Source organism: Danio rerio, chromosome 2, assembly GCF_052040795.2.
Source record: "Danio rerio strain M-AB ecotype USA chromosome 2, GRCz13ab, whole genome shotgun sequence".
Classification (NCBI taxonomy): domain Eukaryota; kingdom Metazoa; phylum Chordata; class Actinopteri; order Cypriniformes; family Danionidae; genus Danio; species Danio rerio.
The window spans coordinates 34088791-34108052 of NC_141022.1; the positions used below are offsets into that span (position 1 = coordinate 34088791).

The 19262-nt window shown below is 34.2% G+C and overlaps 2 protein-coding genes across 13 annotated transcripts in view; one reads left to right on the plus strand and one right to left on the minus strand.

Moving 5' to 3' along the window:
• Positions 1–236: 236 nt before the first annotated feature.
• On the plus strand, positions 237–8272 carry tcea1 (transcription elongation factor A (SII), 1). The gene is made up of 10 exons (NM_199994.2): positions 237–435; positions 1268–1330; positions 1420–1525; positions 3243–3342; positions 3475–3620; positions 3894–3950; positions 4078–4232; positions 5942–6088; positions 6219–6290; positions 7720–8272. Exons 1-10 carry the CDS (start codon positions 361–363, stop codon positions 7726–7728), a joined length of 930 nt encoding a protein of 309 aa, NP_956288.1. The 5' UTR covers positions 237–360; the 3' UTR covers positions 7729–8272.
• Positions 8273–12955: 4683 nt separating this feature from the next.
• rgs20 (regulator of G protein signaling 20) overlaps positions 12956–19262 on the minus strand; it is a 32001-nt gene continuing 25694 nt past the window's right edge. For 10 of the 12 annotated variants that reach the window (XM_087239230.1, XM_087239232.1, XM_087239238.1 and 7 more), the window contains exon 5: positions 15965–17407. In XM_087239230.1, coding sequence (XP_087095356.1) covers positions 17216–17407 — 192 coding nt within the window. In that variant the 3' untranslated portion in view covers positions 15965–17215. Of the gene's footprint in view, positions 17497–19262 lie in introns of all 12 variants that reach the window. The other 2 variants (NM_001002431.3, XR_015477683.1) reach the window with 2 other exon arrangements.

Sequence of the window (19262 nt, forward strand, 5' to 3'; positions counted from 1 at the left end):
CAAATTGCTGTATACTATCCAAGGGCTCATCGTTTTTACTAGTATTGTGTGTATCTTTCGGCTCATATATTTGTTTGTCGTTCAATAATTCCCTGTATGAAATTATTCATTAATTTGAATCGCTTCTCAAGTGAGGCGCGCTGGATATTTTTGATTAATGTTGCCTGGACTTTACATCGATTCAATCAAAGCGCGTTTCAATGGGTTGATTAGTGATGTCTGAGGGCTTTTCATAGACACGCCTTCCTATCAGAGCTGCTACGGTCGCCGCCGGTGGAGTGGTGTGTTCGCGGGGTGTTTTACGTTTTTTTAAACATTTATACTACGTTTAATTTGAAAATCTGCCATAAAACATAAACAATGGGCAAAAAGGAAGAAGAAGAGATCATCCGGATCGCGAAGAAGATGGATAAAATGGCACAGAAAAAGAACGGGGTGAGGTGTTTTGTCATGAATGAATTCCCTGTCTCGGACGAGGCTACATTGATACATAACAAGCTAACAGTTACATTCATTGAGAAGCGCCTATTTCATAATGCACATCGATCATAGGGATCTATTTTGTAATAGCTTTTGTGGCCAAATGTCAAACGAGCTTTGTGTATAGTGGTTCAGTTTATTGTTTTAATAATTTGATCACCTAGCAGAGCAGTTAGCAACATTAGCTGCTGTTAGCGCGGATAAATGCACGGGGTCAGTCAGCGGGAGGCAGTAATGCAACTGATTTCATCTCAAAACAAACAAGACATTAGTCTCTTACTTTATTATAATAAAACATATGAAACCACAATTTCTAAAAACTAATTGTTGTGTAGAAGTGAGTTAAAGTGATGCTAATTAGCAGAAGTTTGGCTACAAAGTGGCTGCTGTTGACGTCACTGTAAACACGCGCGTGTTATTGAAGTGCTCATGCTACAATTTGCACGACAAAATGTATAATCTAGAAAATCTCCAAATCGCTGTTATCTTCTTATTTTGCCCTATACACTTTTAATATTTTTTTATCTTTTCTATTTCTATCCTCAGATCAGATAGCCTATTGATATTTCTTTGTTTTTTGTTTGATTTCTGTTGTTTTATTTTCCTCTTATTTTCCTTCTTTTTATTCTTTATTGGGACCATTGTGAATAATCTAATGATTTTTATTGTAAATAATGTGTACTAAATTACTTTTCTGTTATGCTATAAATGTTCATACTTTTTAATGTGCATGTTAAACTATTATATTGAGTTACATTTTACCAAATCTTTGTTTGTTTTTTTGAAGGTTGGTGCTCTGGACTTATTAAAGGAACTAAAGAATATACCCATGACCCTGGAACTACTGCAGGTACGTTTCCTCTCTTCACATCATTCGTGCTTCATCACTCGACAATTACATTTTATAATAAGAAATTTTCTTTGCATTCTTATAAATAGTCCACGAGAATCGGGATGTCAGTCAATGCCATCCGCAAACAGAGCACAGATGACGAAGTGACCTCACTGGCCAAGTCTTTGATCAAGTCCTGGAAGAAGTTGCTGGGTAAGAAAAGACAAATGTTTAAGAAAAAACGTTTTTATCCTTATGATTTTTCCATCTAATTTTATTTTAAAGTTATAGTTAACCACATTATCCATATGTAGTCCTCTGTTAATAAATTGTATACTTCAAAATAAAAATGTAATTTTGTAATAAGCAAACTAATGCTTGTATCTAAATATAAGAACAATTAGTGTACTTGATGTAATAAAAATAATTTAACGACGAGCAATTATTTACAAGTGTGACTTATTCAAATGACAATTACTTTTGAGAATCAAATGACACGTGAAAGAGAAGTCATTAAAGTGACAGCGCAATATTCCTGCTCCCGCCTGTTTCCATCATTATTAATCAAACAACAAAAGGACAAAATCACTCACTGCTCTTGACTTGTTTGTAGCTAAAGTGTTTTTCTTACAGTGAAGATGCTTAAAGCACTGTTTGTTTCATATTTTTATTCTCTTGTATTTATTTCTCTTTCCTTTGCAGGGTGAAAAATAACTGTATATATACAGTTGAAGTCAGAATTTTTAGCCCTCCTGAATATTAGCAACCCTTTTCCTCCCCAATTCAAGTTTAACGGAAAGAAGATTTTTTATTATTATTTCTGAACATAATAGTTTTAATCACTCAGTTCTAATAACAGATTTATTTTATCTTTGCTATGATGACAGTACATAATATTTTCCTAGTTTTTTCAGAGCACAAGCATTCAGATTCAAAGTGTGATTCAAAGGCTTAATTAGGGTAATTAGGCAAGTCATTGTATAATAGTAGTTTCATCTGCAGACAATCCAAAATACATTGCTTAAGGGGGCTAATAATATTGAACTTAAAATAGGTTTCAAAATATTTAAACCTTGTTTTATTCTTGCCAAAATAAAACAAATTAGACTTTCTCAAGAAGAAAAAATATTAGAGGAAATGCTGTTAAAATTCCCTGCTCTGTTAAACACAATTTGGGAAAAATTTATTTAAAAAAAAATGTTCTGGAGCGCTAATAATTTTGACTTCAACTAATAATCCTTTTGAATAATCATGATTACAATTATGACCAAAATAATCGTGATAATGATTTTTCCCAAAATCGAGCAGGACTATTTTTCCAAAAAATTAAGTTGCATTATTAACATGGGAAAAAAATATTATAACTGCATTGCTATTGTTCCATCCATTTACGGACTTAAAATATTTAAGTTTTGTTTAAGTTTTGTTATATAGTTAGTTATCTAACTAGTTAACTAACAAATTAAAGAGTAAGTTATGAACATAATTTACTATTGGTCATTGTTGTTGTAATACCACTAATTGCCTCTATGTGGTAGCAACTGCAGGTCTTATTTTTGTACAAAGTTCAGATTCTGAGTAAAAAAATTTGAGTTTTGAGCCTTATTACCAAATGGTACAAAAAAGGCTCCATTTAAACCAACAAAGTTGGGACTTGTGGAGCTGTGCATCGATGGATTTGCTCTTCAGTGTTTGGATTTTCAACATTAAAACTTAAACCACACTGAACTAAACTGAACTTCAACTCTGAAAACTGGACTGACACAGTTTCAATTTACTAGAACTTCTATGTTAAGCTGCTTTGACACAGTCTACATTGAAGTAGCACTATAGTAATAAACATGAATTGAAATGAAAATAGTGAGACTCATTTGCAATCATTTATACTGTAACTCTGATGAAATAACTAACAAGTAGTTTTTACTTTCAGATGAACCCGCCGCTGATAAAAACTCTGAGGAGAAAAAGAAGGAACGCACAACACCAGTGGTTTCACCTTCTGAAACCAGCCCGGAGCCCAGAGAGGAGAGGTACAAACACTGTTAATGGTTAAACCATTATTATCCAATTATTTTTCATCTTAGGCAATAAAAATGCTTTACAGATCTAACCATTTCTCCCTCTTGTTTTGTCTCTCTTCATTTTTTTATCGTTTCTTGAAGCTCAAGCAGCAATTCTAGCAGTAAGAGCGAGTCTGTTGATGTTACACCCAACACTTTGATAGCCACTTTCCCACGAGCACCAGGCACATCTGACTCAGTCCGTATCAAGTGCAGGGAGATGCTGTCAAATGCTTTGCAAACAGGAGGCAAGTCATGGCAGGCCATTCTTCCCCACACACGTTTTTTTTTTTTACACTGTCTTGCCAAAAGAACTTGTTACTAATTTTGTACATAATTTTGTATCTGTTTGTAATTGTTATTAATGATTAGAAAATGCCTGGTTTATTTCTTTTGACATCTTTATTTTTACAAAAGTGGGTTGATTTATTATTTGTATGTGTGTGTTTGTTATTTCATTATTTTATGTTATATTGGTGTCTTATGTCTTTTTACATATGATTTTTTTATCTTTTTCTTAGATGATTACATTACGATTGGCTCTGACTGCGATGAACTTGGTGCTCAGATTGAAGAATATATCCTTTTCATATTCATGCCAAATGTAGTTATATAGTTATAAGTGTGAATTCTTTTTAAATCATGAAAGTTACAATCTTCAGCATAATTATTTGTTTTAAATTGGGTTCCTTAACAAAGTACCACGTATCTTTTTGGAGTTCAAAAATACTGACATGAAATACAAGAATCGTGTACGAAGCCGGATCTCTAATCTTAAGGATGCAAAGAATCCAAACTTGAGAAGGAACGTCCTTTGTGGAAATGTCAGTCCAGACCGCATCGCCAAAATGACCGCAGAGGTATGTGACTTGATGTGTTGTAAATTTATTAGAGTAGTTTTAGGCATAACAACTTGCTTAACCCAAGCTTGTCATCCTTCTTAACCTTGCTTGGGTAAAGAAACGCTTCACACTTGAAATTTAGAGTAGGTGATGAGAACTAACATTAGCTCTGCTCTTGTGTAGGGCTGCTAGAATATGGCAAAAATCATACTCACGATTATTTCGGTCATTGTTGTGATCATGATTATTTAACATAATTGTGAAGGGCCATAATATCTTTTTTTTTTTTTGTAATTTATGACATCTACATTTTTGTGTCCAGTAACATTTCACAATTCTCAATAACAGCAGAGAACTGGAGTGATTGATATTTGTGACAAACAAACCAAAATATATATTAGATCTTTATGCACAGGTTTTTATGTCCTAAATCTTCTCGGTATAATTTTATTTATTCCACCTCGGGCTATGTCCAACTTAAATAGTTCGAACATCAGTTACCATAAACAAAATAGTATCATGGTTGTCTATGGTTTGTGTAACCTAAAAGCCACTTATTTGTAAATACTTGAATAAATATTTTAATTTTTTTAAAAACTAGATTCATTCTGTATCAGCCAAAAGCATTTTTGGTCTGTGAAGTTCAGGGGTGCCAAAACTTGGTATTGAAGGGCTGGTTTTCTGCATATTTTAGTTCTAACGCCAATTTAACACACCTGAACCAGGTAATCAAGCTCTTTCTAGGCACAGGGTTCATACGGTCAAGAAAAACCTAGTAATGTCATGGCATTTTGACATGGCATTTTCCAGACCTGGAAAAGTGTTGGAAAATATGAAAAACCCACAACATTTTGAAAAGTCATGACAATTAGTTTAACAAATATCTGTATACTTAAATATGGGTTAGTTTTCTTTACTTCTTGTCTGTCCATGGCCAAACACATGTTCTCACATTATTAGTGCTGTGTGAGCATTATCGAAATAAATTTGATATAGATATAAAGATTCATTTAAACTAAATATATTGTTGCACGTTTTATGCTATGCTGTAATAACTTTAAACATGCCTTGTTTTTCTTATTGTTTACCACGTATATGTAGACATGACATGAAATATTAGGTTATAAAAATTTACTTAAATGTCCTGGAAAAGCCATTGAATTGTTATAATTTTATTAGTAAAAATGTGTATGAACCCTCTAAGTATACTTAAACCTTTCAGGCAGATGTGTTGAAAGAAGTTGGAGCTAAACTATGCAGGACACCGGTCCTCAAGGAGTGAGTTTGGGCACCTCTGGTGTAGTTAGTTTGATGCTTGTAGTTAGGGCACAGTGTAAGAGTTATATGGACTTGCACTTCTGCTTTTATCCCACGGGATTAATGAAAACATGGCTCACTATGAACACTCTTGTTCTTCACTTTAACATATTCATCAAATCACAACTTTTTTAACTGTTTTTATGTTTATGTGGTTTGTGGAAGGATTATAGTTTTAGTCTAAAAAAACAATAGTACTGTTTAAAAAAACCTTGATTATCAGTTGGTAATATATATTATGGGGATTTGCTAGGACTCACATACTTCATTTAATCAATTTCACTAACACTGATAAAATGCATTACAGGATATTAACCCAGGATTGTACTGTGGGAAATGTGAAGCAAGATAACTCGGGATTAACTTTTTAAAGTGTGAAAAGCCCTAATGAGGAAATGTTATTCCAACAGGAAATGGCAAGTGATGAACTGAAGGAGATGCGCAAGAATCTGACCAAAGAGGCCATCAGGGACCACCAGGTGGCCACTTCTGGGGGCACCCAGACTGACCTGTTCACTTGCGGCAAATGCAAAAAGAAGAAGTGTACATACACCCAGGTATGACAGGGAAATCTGACTGGACTTTTTATATATATATATATATATATATAAATATGTATAATGTATGTATATGTGTATGCTTGTTTGTGTATTTCTATACATTTTCTAAACTCAAATATTTCTTTAGGTTCAAACTCGAAGTGCTGATGAACCGATGACAACATTCGTCTTCTGCAATGAATGTGGAAACAGATGGAAGGTACGTGTTTCTTGAAATGTTTTGTCTGTGTTTCATGTCCGTTCAATCATAGAATGTATTGCAGTAATGAATATGCAAAATGTTAGCAAGATTCTGCTTCTGAATCTGCATGTAGAAAAGCACTACTGGTCTACTGATAACACAATTTTCTGGAGAATGTTATTTAATTGATGTCAATTAATTTGTATGCACGTTTATGTATATTTAACACTAACACTATTTAAGAACTACAGATCCGGTCATTTTTGTAACTTAATAACTTTGTTAAAATAAAACCCACATACCTATAATTCCCTGAGTTTTCCTAAATATGTGTATATTATTTTCTAACATTATTTTATTAAAATTACAATGACTTTAAATATACGTTCCTCCGTTGCCTATTAACTTCCTACTAACGTAAATATAGCTTTTAGATAGCAAAACATAACTTTACTTCAGATAAAGATCTTTCAAAACAGCATCTTCAAAAAGCCTTTGCCTGCTCGTGAAAGTGAGGCACAGACCTTCACTGGTGGTCTAGTAGCCTAACTACACATTTATAGGCTGTATTACCAAACAGGTTGTATTTTTAGGGTAATGACTGATGACAGACATTCAGAGCTTAATTTTAATATCTTAAGCCTGGTTTATACTTCTGCGTCAAGTGACCGGCGTAACCCACGGCGCATGCAACGGGCGTAGCTGTGCATTTATACTTCTGCGCGCTGTCTCTGTTGGTCTGCATTAACACTTCCAAAACGCTAGTTGGCAGTGAGGTGTAAATGTTCCTCTGTGTCGAGTTTCTTCTCTGCTGTTTTGCTTTTCCTGAACACTTCCTGGATGTACAAGTGGCTCAAACTCGCTCATTTTGAGGCAGGAACCGGCGGAAATGCAACAACTTTAACTATGAGGTAAACACAAAACAAAACTTTTCATCAGGAGCTCCTTCGCGGGACTCCACACTTGTAAACAATTGCTCCATCAGGCTCGCACCATTCGCGCGGTTCTCGGTCCCGCCCAGACTCGTCAGTGCTACCAAGTCGACCAATCACAGAGCTTGCGCTACGCGTCATTGCGACGTGTAGTTACAATTTTTGAGAGGTGCACGTCAGCCACGGCGAAGGGCTATGCGTCAGCGCCGTAGCATACGCCGGGGTTTGACGCAGAAGTATAAATCAGCCTTTAATAGAGGCTTTAAATGTAAATATGACATACCATTATGATGTCTCATATGAGAAGTTATGGTAATTTTAGAAGTTACTGAATTCTGGTAGTTCCAGTGTTAAACTTTAACCTCTTTTTATGATTTATTGAAAGTAATAATCATGCCATCAAATTTTTATAGAGGCACAGCCCCGGTTGTACACAATAATCGCTGTACTACTAACTTAAATGATATTTGACATTCTATGATTTCTGATTGACTTAATTTACTGTCTCTCCACAGTTCTGCTGAAGCTGGGGGTTGTTCTCTGTGTTTGGAGATGTAGCTAAATTCCAGGACCACGTTTCTGTATCATTGATGACAATTCAATGGCGCACCTGATGTACAAAGGCCACAATAGATCCTGTCAACTGTTTGTTTTCTTATAATGGTCCACAAACTCATGTCCTGTGTTTTAACTTGACGTATAGCGAGGCCATAGGCCTTTGGACTGTAATCAGTGTCGTTGGGTTTCTGTTTTCTTTTACCATCACTTTTTTATACGTAGTTAAACATTTTGACAACATTCATATTTAGATAGTTTTGCTTTGCCCTAATGAGAACTTGTCAAAACTATTTAATTTTCCTAGGCAAATCCGTTTTAAAATAAAATGCTTTTAGCATATGTTAGCTTTTGGTAACGACTTAACATTTTTTTTGTTTTTTAACATGTTTATTTGGAAAATAATTTGAGTCTCTTTGTCACTCTGAATTATACATATTTATATGCATGATCTACAAATTTTTACTGTGTACATGACTTTTACTTTCAGAAGTAAAATGTTTTAAAGATTGACTGCAAGTGTGATTTATACTCCATATCAAGACAGTTTGAGTAGATTGGTTTACTTGTTACTAGTTCTTTACTGTATTTTATGAAGGTTATACTAAAAAAATAAATAAATAAATAAATATATATATATATATATATATATATATATATATATATATATATATATATATATATATATATATATATATATATATATATATTGTTGATTAATCTTATATATAGCACATCTTAAAAAACAAAACAAATTTCAAGGCTTTTAAACTTTTATAACTTTTAAAAATGATAATTTTCATGTTGCAAATCAGGTTTAATGAAGTTTAATGACCAAATGTAGTTATTAGTAGACCAAATACCAGTTATGTAGTTATTGGCCTAATAATGATGTAAGGTCCAAGCAGGTTATGATTGGATGTTAGTTTAAAGCCTATTTTGATGCTAATGTTTACAAAAATCTTTTACATTTTTCATTGTTCCCATTACAACTGTGGGCCTCTGGGTTCAAACTTGTTTTACTAATAACTATTTAGGCTCAATTGGGCTCTAGATACATTTTCAAGTGAGTTATTCAAAACACATCAATTTAAGATGCTCTTTTTTCAGACAGGTGTCAAACTCAATTCCTGGAGGGCTGAAGCCCTGCACAGTTTAGTTACAACCCTGCTCCAACACACTTACCTGTAGGTTTCAAACAAGCCTAAAGGACTCAATTAGTTTGATCAGGTGTGTTTAATTAGGGTTGGAACTAAACTGTGCAGAGCTGCGGCCCTTTTGGAACTGAGTTTAACACCTGTGGTTTAAGGTATTTTTTTCAATGAGGTCACAAAATTAGGCAGATTAGAATCTTAATGTTAAAGGTCAGTGAAGTGCTTTGAAATGTGCATTTTTATTCGGTATTCGACGTAATCTCAACTGATACACGACGGGAAAGTGGAACATAGTGGCTCCTCCCCCTTTTAAAAACAGTCAGTGGTGTTTTGTTTTATCACTGCTTTGCCAGTTTGAGCTTAAGTGCATCAAATGAGAAGCGTCTTGAAGGGGGTGGGGCATGTCAGATTCTAGAGAGCATTTTATTGGTTATGAAGTTTTTTTTTACTTGTAGGCGACTTAATTTTATTTATTTTTATTGTGTTTTAACAATACAGTCATATTAACCATAACAATGAATGACATCAAGTACAATAAACAAGGAAAATAAAATAAATAAAAATAATAACAAGGTAATAAAAACAATTAACAGAGGCAAAACTATCAGATTAAATAATATTTACAAAGTCCTTATGAAATTTCCCAATTTTTGCTGTAAACATTTTGTAAAGTAGTAATTTAACAATTTAATACACAGAAAATTCTGCTAATTAGGTAATGATAAAGAACATTTACCTTTGTGAATATAATATTTAACCAATAAAATAAATATATTGTTTATGATGTGGTGAGAAACTAGTGTGAGGTGACGTGAATAAAACCATTGATACATTTTGTTGGCAGTCGGTATCTTCTAATCGTGAATTTTGTCACTGTTTTGGTGCACATTAGCTTATCGATATCTTAAAAACTAACAATACTGACTGATACTAATATCTAAAAACTTAATTTCATAGGACCTATAACAGGGTTCTCCCTTAACACAATCTGATGACTATGATAAAGCAATAACATACATAGACATGTCAGGTTAGATCGGCTCAGTCATGGTAATGTTACTTTTGACATCAACAATCAATACAAAAGTGGACAATACTTGCTTTTTGCAGCCAGGTAAGGTGTTTTGCAGGTTTGTGTATTTTTCTCACTCTTCTCATATGATTTAACTGTAGGACCCACTGCTGCCTTGATGTCCTAACAAGCCCCTTGCATTTGCAATGTCTCATCTGAATAACAAACAACCCTTTGGTGGCCGTTCTTAACGTCCTTTTGTGCATATGGAAAACAGGAGATGCGGATTTAGCTCATCTTTGTTCATCATTTACAGTAGTTTAAGACATTATGGAGAGTGGCTCACTCATTATTTAATATGAAAATATGTTTACATTTCTGAATGTTCTTTATGTATACACAACTTGGTCCTTAGAAAATACTAAATGGGAAACACTTGCTTCAAGGATCTTTTGTGAGGTCCCAGGTGCATCCTCTCCAGAGACGAGTGAGTGGGCAGCACTGTTACTTCGCAGGAAATCAAGACCAAACACAATCCCTGGGGTTATGCTGAAGGTTTAAATTGGATTATTAACATTTTAAATAGTATATATAGATCAAATAATGCCATTCTAATTACTGGTGATACATACATGCACACACACAGATATATATATATATATATATATATATATATATATATATATATATATATATATATATCTGCGTGTGTGTGTGTGTATTATCTTAAATATGTATAATATAATTTGCTTCATTCCCATCCTGGGTTTCTGCACCAATAAAACCCCAGTCCTACATTACCCAAACCGAGCTAATATTGAATCCAAATGACCGGCATACAAACAAACACATTTTATGGGAAGGAGAGAGGTATGTGAAATGTAGCTTTTTAATTGTTTTAAATTTATATTTGTTTATTAAAGTGTCAGAAACAATACATTTAGATTTTCAAAGCTGTTAACTTGTTTGTGTGTCAAAATATCATCCTTTGTTAAATGTCCACTCTAGTGGACACCTGGACCATGTTAATGTAATTAATGACTGCATGTTAGTAGGATTCTTTATAAGATAGTTGAGGGAGACTCTGACTTAGAGTCAGACAATCAGAAAATTAGAGACAATTAGAGATTGACAATCCGTTTTAAATCACTTTTATATTAAATTTGTTTTGTATTACATCACTTTTTCAATTCTCTCTCTCTCTTTCCGACTAAACTGTTTCAGGAATTTCAATACAAAAAGGAAAAATTGGCTTGTTTACTTTTTGATACATTAATATTGGATTAATATCCCTTTACAGCCATATGCTGTACAGTTTTGTTGTCTGAGTGGCAGTCATTTCAAACTAAAATGGTCCTGTGGTCCACTACAGTGGACATGCTGTAAAATTAAAGATAAAAACAAAATGTAAAAAGTCTAAATTGTAGATTTTTTTCAACGCAAGGGATGAAGGAAATCACAGAAAAAAGAAAAATGTGCAATGTGTTGATTGCTAGGTTACCAATACTACAGTGAGTTGCTCTAACAAATTGATAGAAATTTACCTAATTAGGATTTAGGATTTCTTTTCTCTTCACATTAGGATGGAGAATCCTTAAAAAATCAGGCTTCCAGCCTTACAGGACTAATATACTGATGCACATCACTTCCTCAACTTTTTTTTTTTTTACAGACATAACTTACTGTGTTAACCTTGTGTGTTTGTTGAGGAGTCTGCAAGGCAGGGGCTGTAAAGTCTCCACCCTCTTCTAATGAGGTGGCTGGTAGCAGCAGCACCTTTGGATTTAAAGGGACAGTCGACAACATGGAATGATACAGAGTGAAATAATATGTATAATGGGATCCTTTTTTTTTTTTTTTTTTTTGCATTGTTTTTGCTAAATTGTGCACATGATGCAATTATTTGGTGTAGTTTGTTTTAATTATAATGTCCACATTATAATTATTAATTCATCTGTTGTAGTTAAGTTAAAAAAGCAAAATTATTCTACTGCATGATTTACAGTAAAGGCATAGTTCATCCAAAAATGACAATTCTTTGATGATTTACTTACTCTTTACTTATTCCAATCTGTTTGACTTTCTTATATTTTTATACAAGAAAGGGCCAGTTGAAGGAATCTGGCCAGGACTCCGGGGTTACACCCCCACTCTTCATGAGAAGTGCCATGGGATTTTTAATAACCACAGAGATTACAGATAACAAAGTTTAATGTCTCATCCGACAGTATAGCTGCCCCTTCACTTTACTGGGGCATTAGGACCCACATAGACCGCAGGTTGAGTGCCCCCTGTTGGCTTCACTAACACCACTTCCAACAGCAACTTAGTTTTTCCATGTGGTCTCCCACCCAGATACCGACCAGGCTTCCCCTCTGCTTAGCTTCAAACAGGGCTTCAACATTAATGCTTGATGGAGGGTGTATCTAAAGTTGGGTCTGATGCAGTCATCATAGCAGCATCAACCAATGAAATTAGTCCACAATCATTTATATTTGCATAAAGAGACCTGATTGGCTGACCTTCCGTTGGTGCTTGAAAAGTTGAGGAATTCTTAACCTCTGCAGTGAGCAACGTTGCTGAAGTGTTGAATCAACTATTCAGTTCGGCAATGCTTGACATCACATATTCAAAGTCAATGGGAAGCGTTGTGTGAATGGGGCATCAGTGAATAACTGGTCTTGGGCTGCAGGGTAATATGGCTGTCATCATTAAATTGACCAGTGTTTCAGTTTCAACATATATATATATATATATATATATATATATATATATATATATATATATATATATATATATATATATATATATATATATATATATATATATATATAGCTGAGGTCAGAATTATTAAATTAATTATTATTATATAAATTATATAATTATATAAATTAATTATTATGTGTGTGTGTATGCAAATATATATATATATATATATATATATATATATATATATATATATATATATATATATATATATATATTGTTATTTTTGTTCACACATTACACTTGCAAAAGAAGATGGCACTGTATTTGTACATAATTTTTATTCCTAGGATTTCCTGGCTTCATGTATGAGTAGAATAGACAGCAATGTAATGGTGAGAGAAGGGCAAAAGATCCCAAGAAAAGACACCGAATGTATTTGAACCTGAGTTCCAATGCCCTACAAGCTTACATATCATATACATGTTATTTTCCTGCAGTCCACAACAATCACACATTTTAAAATTATTGTGCTTTATTGTATCTTAAAGATTCCAAATGCCCACAAATCATTATTTTTCTCAATTCATCAAAACAGAAAAAACTAATCTGATTACTGTAAACATTCACATATTATTAATCAGAAAAAAAGTATAATTTAATGTAAACTGATTGGAAAATAACACTTTTTTTTGTAGACTTTACAGAACAACAACAAAAAGAGAGAAAGAAAAAATATATAGGCAGTATAACTCCAAACCATTGGCTTAGATAGTATTTGAGGTTGATCTATGTGGTGAATCCATCAGCTCAAATTGCACATTTCATAATAATATTAAGTTAGTCTAAGACAAGTAGAAGCACCACCATGAAATACATGTTGGTAGATGTACAGTCTGGACGCAGATCAACAATCCTAATGAACTGAACTCGACTAGCCAACAAACAGACTCGCTATCTCAAACGTGTGACTTTAGCACTTCACAAGACCAATGGTGTTTTCTCTCCAAAATGCTCAACAAACCAAGTGCAATACTTGATTTAGAAGTCGCCACGCAGGACACCTCAACTCACGAATTGATCAAAGGCCCAGAGTACTGTATTTGGCAAGAGTTTAAACCAACTATTGCCAAAAAAAGAAGAGATGTCACAAAATTGAATGTCAAGGCACTTCCCCGAGTGAGGATCTTGTCTTTGAGTGACGAAAGTCAGGCAACAAAGTAATTCACAGAACTAAAAAATATAGTAAGAACTTGGCAGCTCCAATTCTAGTCAGCTGTATTGGAGAAAGAACAAGCTAATCACACAGTTTTACTGGACTCCTTTGGTGTCGTCTACTTGCGAGGGTAGCAACAAAAATCGGCACCTTTCCATTCAGGGCTCCTGTTTAGATCTAAAACACTAGTTTAATACCTACATGTCAAATCTCTTCTATTAGAGTTTGCTTGTAAAAGATAATACTACTACATACTGTACGTAAAAATGAGGCTTTCGGTCTTTAGGTTGAGTACATGTAATAGTCGACATGTCCAACCATCTCTTAGCTGCTTGTTTAGGAATAAATGAATACTATGATATGGAAAAACACTTATAGATGGATGATATTTCCTCTTGGTGTTTTCTAATAGTACAAAGTGCACATCACATAGTTTGAAAAAGTTGTCAGAGATATGCAATTTCATATTAAATACAGTTGTTCTCTTCTTTTAGAGGGATAATTCACCCTAACGTGGACATTTGAAACACTTACTGTCATGCAATTGACATTGGCGCTGTTGTGAGATTAAATGTCATAAATATTACAAGTAAATATTGTATATGTTAATAATCTAGTACAAAGCGATCATCTGGCTTCATATCTTCAGTTGTCTTTGGATGTATTTTCAACGGCATGGACCACATCAAACTTTGAGCTAGACTTTATTGTAGGGATGTAGGGGATGGTAAGAAAACAGTGGGATGAAGGGGAAGGGAAGAAAGATGATAAACATGAACAGGTAGGTAGAAGGTAGGTTGATCGGGCATCCTACGATGATAACCGGAGACTCGGAGTGGGGGTACTGTCTCTGTAATATTTCAGTAGAGTGATTGGATCCCCCGACAGAGGGAGGGATGGTGGGTTCAAAAGAATGAAAAGAACAGTGGTAAAGGGCTGGTCGGCCTTAAATAAGTTTGAGATTTAAACGAAGAGTAGGTGATTGGTTAAAGAGACAAAGTGAGGCCTGGTTCTGCCGCCGAACCTTTGTTAACAAGTTAACTCCATAATTTATTTTAGCCTGTATTGTATGTGTTTTTTTTACTCTCAAAGTCCCAGTAGTAGAGATGCGCGGATCAGCTGAAATGTTATCCGAATCCGCGGCTTCATACTAATCATCCACCCGCCGCAATTTTTTGTAACTTTTTGACTTTGTGGCTAATTCGTATAAATTTGTACGATTTAATTTGTACAATTTAGTACGATTTCCTCATCCCCCAATGACGGTTGGGTTTAGGGGTGGGGTTAGGTGCCACGTAAAATACTTATGTTTTCTTGTAAGATTAGACTGAATTATATCTGATATACAGTTGAAGTCAGCATAATTAGCCCCCCTGAAATATTATCCCTGAATTAATATCCTGAATTCTTATGCCAACCCCCCATTTCTGTTCAATGGAGAGAAGTTTTTTTTTCACACATTTATATAACAGATTTTTTAATCTTTGCCATAATGACAGTAAATAATATTTTACTAGATATTTTTTAAAACACTTCTATACAGCTTAAAGTAACATTTAAAGCTTAATTAGGTTAACTAGGCAGGTTAGGGTAAAAGAAGGACTATCAAAAAATATATAACTTAAACGGGCAAATAATTTTGTCCTTAAAATGGTGTTAAAAAAATTTATAACTGCTTTTATTCTAGCCAAAATAAAACAAATAAGACTGTCTCCAAAAGAAAAAAAAATATTATCGGACATGCTGTAAAACTTTCCTTGGTCTGTTAAACATAATTAAGGAAATATTTAAAAAAGAAAAAAAAATCAAAGGGGGGCTAATAATTCTGACTTCAACTGTATATATCGGCACCCGACCTGCACCCGATTGTCACTTTTATAATTCTTTTTTAATTCCAGTAGTATTCTTTTTTTTTTTTTGCAGTCCTGATTAATGTAAGAGCTTAAAGTGCTTTTCTGACTTTGACTTGACTGGCCTTTCGATTTAGCACACACACATGATGTTTCATATTTGAGGTACCGGTCTTGTGGCTTTCTTTTACATAAAACGCTTCACAGCTGTTGCATAATGCATACCCAGCACTTGATTCATCCTTGTTAAACACTTTGCTAAAACGCTGTTTAATTCTTTGTTTTTAAGTTTCCATCGGATCGGTTTTGCCTCCCTTTCTGCTTCAACAAATGGATCTCCCCCACCACGTGCATATTTTTTTATTAACCTGCAAATTAGGGTTCGTTTGCCTGATAAAAAAAGTATTATAAACACATTTTTATTTTACAGGATGTGATTAAAAAATGCAAAACAAAAATCATTAAGAAATAAACACATTAACCCGCGACCCACCAGCAATTGATCTTAATGTATTTTTTTTATTATCCGACCTGCAGATTATCTGCAGCACCTGTGGATATAACTGCCATCCGAGCATCACTAGCCAGTAGTCATTGTTTTGCATTTTATGAATCAATAAACCCCACAATATTGGATTAAAAAAACGTTCTTAATCTTCTAGCTGGATGGCCTGGAGATAAGATAACCAAATGTTTACATTTTGGGGTGAACTATCCCTTTTATATCTTTTTCTTATCCAACACTTTGTTATTGTTATCATTAGTACATTTTGATCATGTATTAGTAATTTTTATATTTCCCCCTTTATATGTATTATTATTACGATTATTAGATTTAAAAATATATATAATTTTGATTCCTCATTGGAGATGCCAAGTCGTTAAACAGGGAGTAGTGTGTAAAACAGCTGAAAAAAACAATACTGTGTACCGCAAGTAGATCTGAAGTGTTGCCTTGACTTGAGCTTTTGATTCTCATACGCAGTTTTTCATAAACGGACAATACGTGTTACCCATAATTCCCTTTTCGTTAAATATTGTAACACAAGAAAAACTAAAAGTTGAAGAAATGTAATACAAATTCATAAATATATCTACCGTATATACTGTATATAGCCCACAATTGGTATCACATCTTCCTTCAAACATTGATACAAAAAAAGAATGAAAAATAATAATAATATTAATAATAAAAAACTTCAACACAAATAAAATAGATTATTTTCATGAAAACATCGAAACGCACTGATAATCCTTTGGAGCATCTGTTGCTATGCTGATCTGTAGCAGTACTTGTGGTGTTGAGCCCTCAGGAAATTTGAGACTTTTTTTTTTTAATCCAGTGACCTGGAGACCTGAGCGTCTTTTTTTTTTTTTTTTCAGGTACAGATCGCTATAGCAGTAAAATCCCTGGGAGGACCCACAGTGAGGTCCTTTTAAAACATATTCTACACAAGGAAAGAAAACAAACGAAGCTAGGGAAGGGGGGAGGGGGGATTCAACCGGGATCACAGAGATCTAAGATTCCACCGACTGAGTTTCAGAGACTGTCTTGAGCAGGTTTTTGTAGACCGGGGAGTTCATGAATCGCGGGTATGAGTCTCTTTGCATTAGCGTGTATATCTGGAGCTGGGCATCATCAAACGTGTGGGATGTTGGTTCCAGCATGTTCCTGTTTATAACCTCTCGAACTCTGGAGTCGAGGCTCACCTGAAAGAGCACAAAACACAAATGTTATGTGTAACTCTGATTACACACATCTTTCCTATGCCCTGCAATGCTTTGTGTGAATTATGAAACTGAGTTCCACTAAACTGTAAGCAATCAGTGAAGTGTGTTAAAAGACAATAGCCGCATTTCCACTATCAGGCCAGTGCGAGCCAGGGCTTATATCGGGCCAGGCTGGGCCAATCGCCCGGGAGGTTGAGCAGTGAGGCGGAAATCATGTCGCGTTTTCACTGTGGGGCTAGTAGCTCACAGCGCGTCACGCAAACCCTGCCCCCAGAACATCCCCCGAATCAAACGTCACTCAAACCGCCAACTTCAGCGAGAATCATGCAGATAAAGCACATCATCACATCATCACGAAACTATTAAAATTAGGACAACCAAAACAAACAAATGACACGTTACTGTACAGCAGTACAACGCATGTCTATACGCACATGCCTGTGTGTTTTCATTCATCATACTCATTTACTCGCCGACCGACTATTGGCATCGAAATCCAGTGGTCTTGCCACCAACGGAGGGACCCGGAGCGCAGGGAGCGCACACATCCATAATATAACACCATATATATATAAAATTCTCTGTTAATAACTCGATATAAAATGTATTTTATAACATCCTCTAGACAGAATCTGTCCAACATTCATCCCAAATGCTCGGAGAGAACTGAAACAGGATTTTTTCCCTATAGGCTTTATGACACTTAATAAGTGATTCCCTTTATTTAAAGATGTTGCTTATTATATCTTAAGTAAAGGAAAGTGTTCAGTTTTTCAGCACATAAGAGCAGCACGTAATAAAATATAGCCTATATTTCGTTGCGCTCAGCAGCTATGCACTAATAAAGCTCTTTATGTATTTAAAATTTCCTTTTTTATTTTTTACCATGTTATATAAAAACATACACACTTGTTTGAGGACACAAAACACATTTTGAATTTGCAGTTTTCCCCGTCTAAAAAGTGCTGCGCGGCTGCAGACAGAAAAAAGGTCGCCTATTTCTGCTTTCACTCACCCCGAAAATGCTCTGTTTGCATGATTTGATTAATTTCATCGCATCAAAATACTTTATAAATAATATTTAAAACATTTTCTGTTGTTTATTTATTTATTTATTTTTTTTTTTTTAGAAAATATCTAAAATCTTTTTTTCAAAGAGGCTTTTGAAAAATGAAAGTTTAATATAAATTTGAAACAGTTTGATATAGTACCTAATTGTTATAGCTATAGCTTTTGTTAGTTTTATATTGGTTTATTTATTTAATGTGATTTTATTGTATCTGATATTTGTAATTCTTTAAATTATTTCAATATAGGGCTATTTTATCTAGATATGACAATATTGTTTTGAGCCTACAAAAGTGGACATGAAATTTGTAAAGTTTAATGTCTTTCTGTTGTATTCATATAGTGTATTACCTCCAAATTAATTAAAACAATAAAAATAAAAGAAAAAAGCCGCTCTTTTCCTCTGTCTCACACATATACACAGGCATTTAAACGCGCAAAAACACACTTATTAAACTTGACAAAACCTCTTGAAAAGCTTTACTGTCTGCTGTGTCTTTAATATTGTGTAAAGATTATTATGCCTTATTGAAACATCAAAGAGATGCAGCAAAGAAAAGTCACTTATAAAAACTATCATTTTATGCAACAGCCTTACATTTAAAAGAGAAACATAAGGGCGATCATATGCAAAAAAGACCCCAGCCTATAATTTGTTCCAAATGTTTTCTTTCCCTTATTTATTTATTTGTTTATGTGTTTGGCGCATGTACTCGTGTGCGATCGGAAAACTGTGCCCGCCTCTCCTTTCACTCCGCCCCGAAGC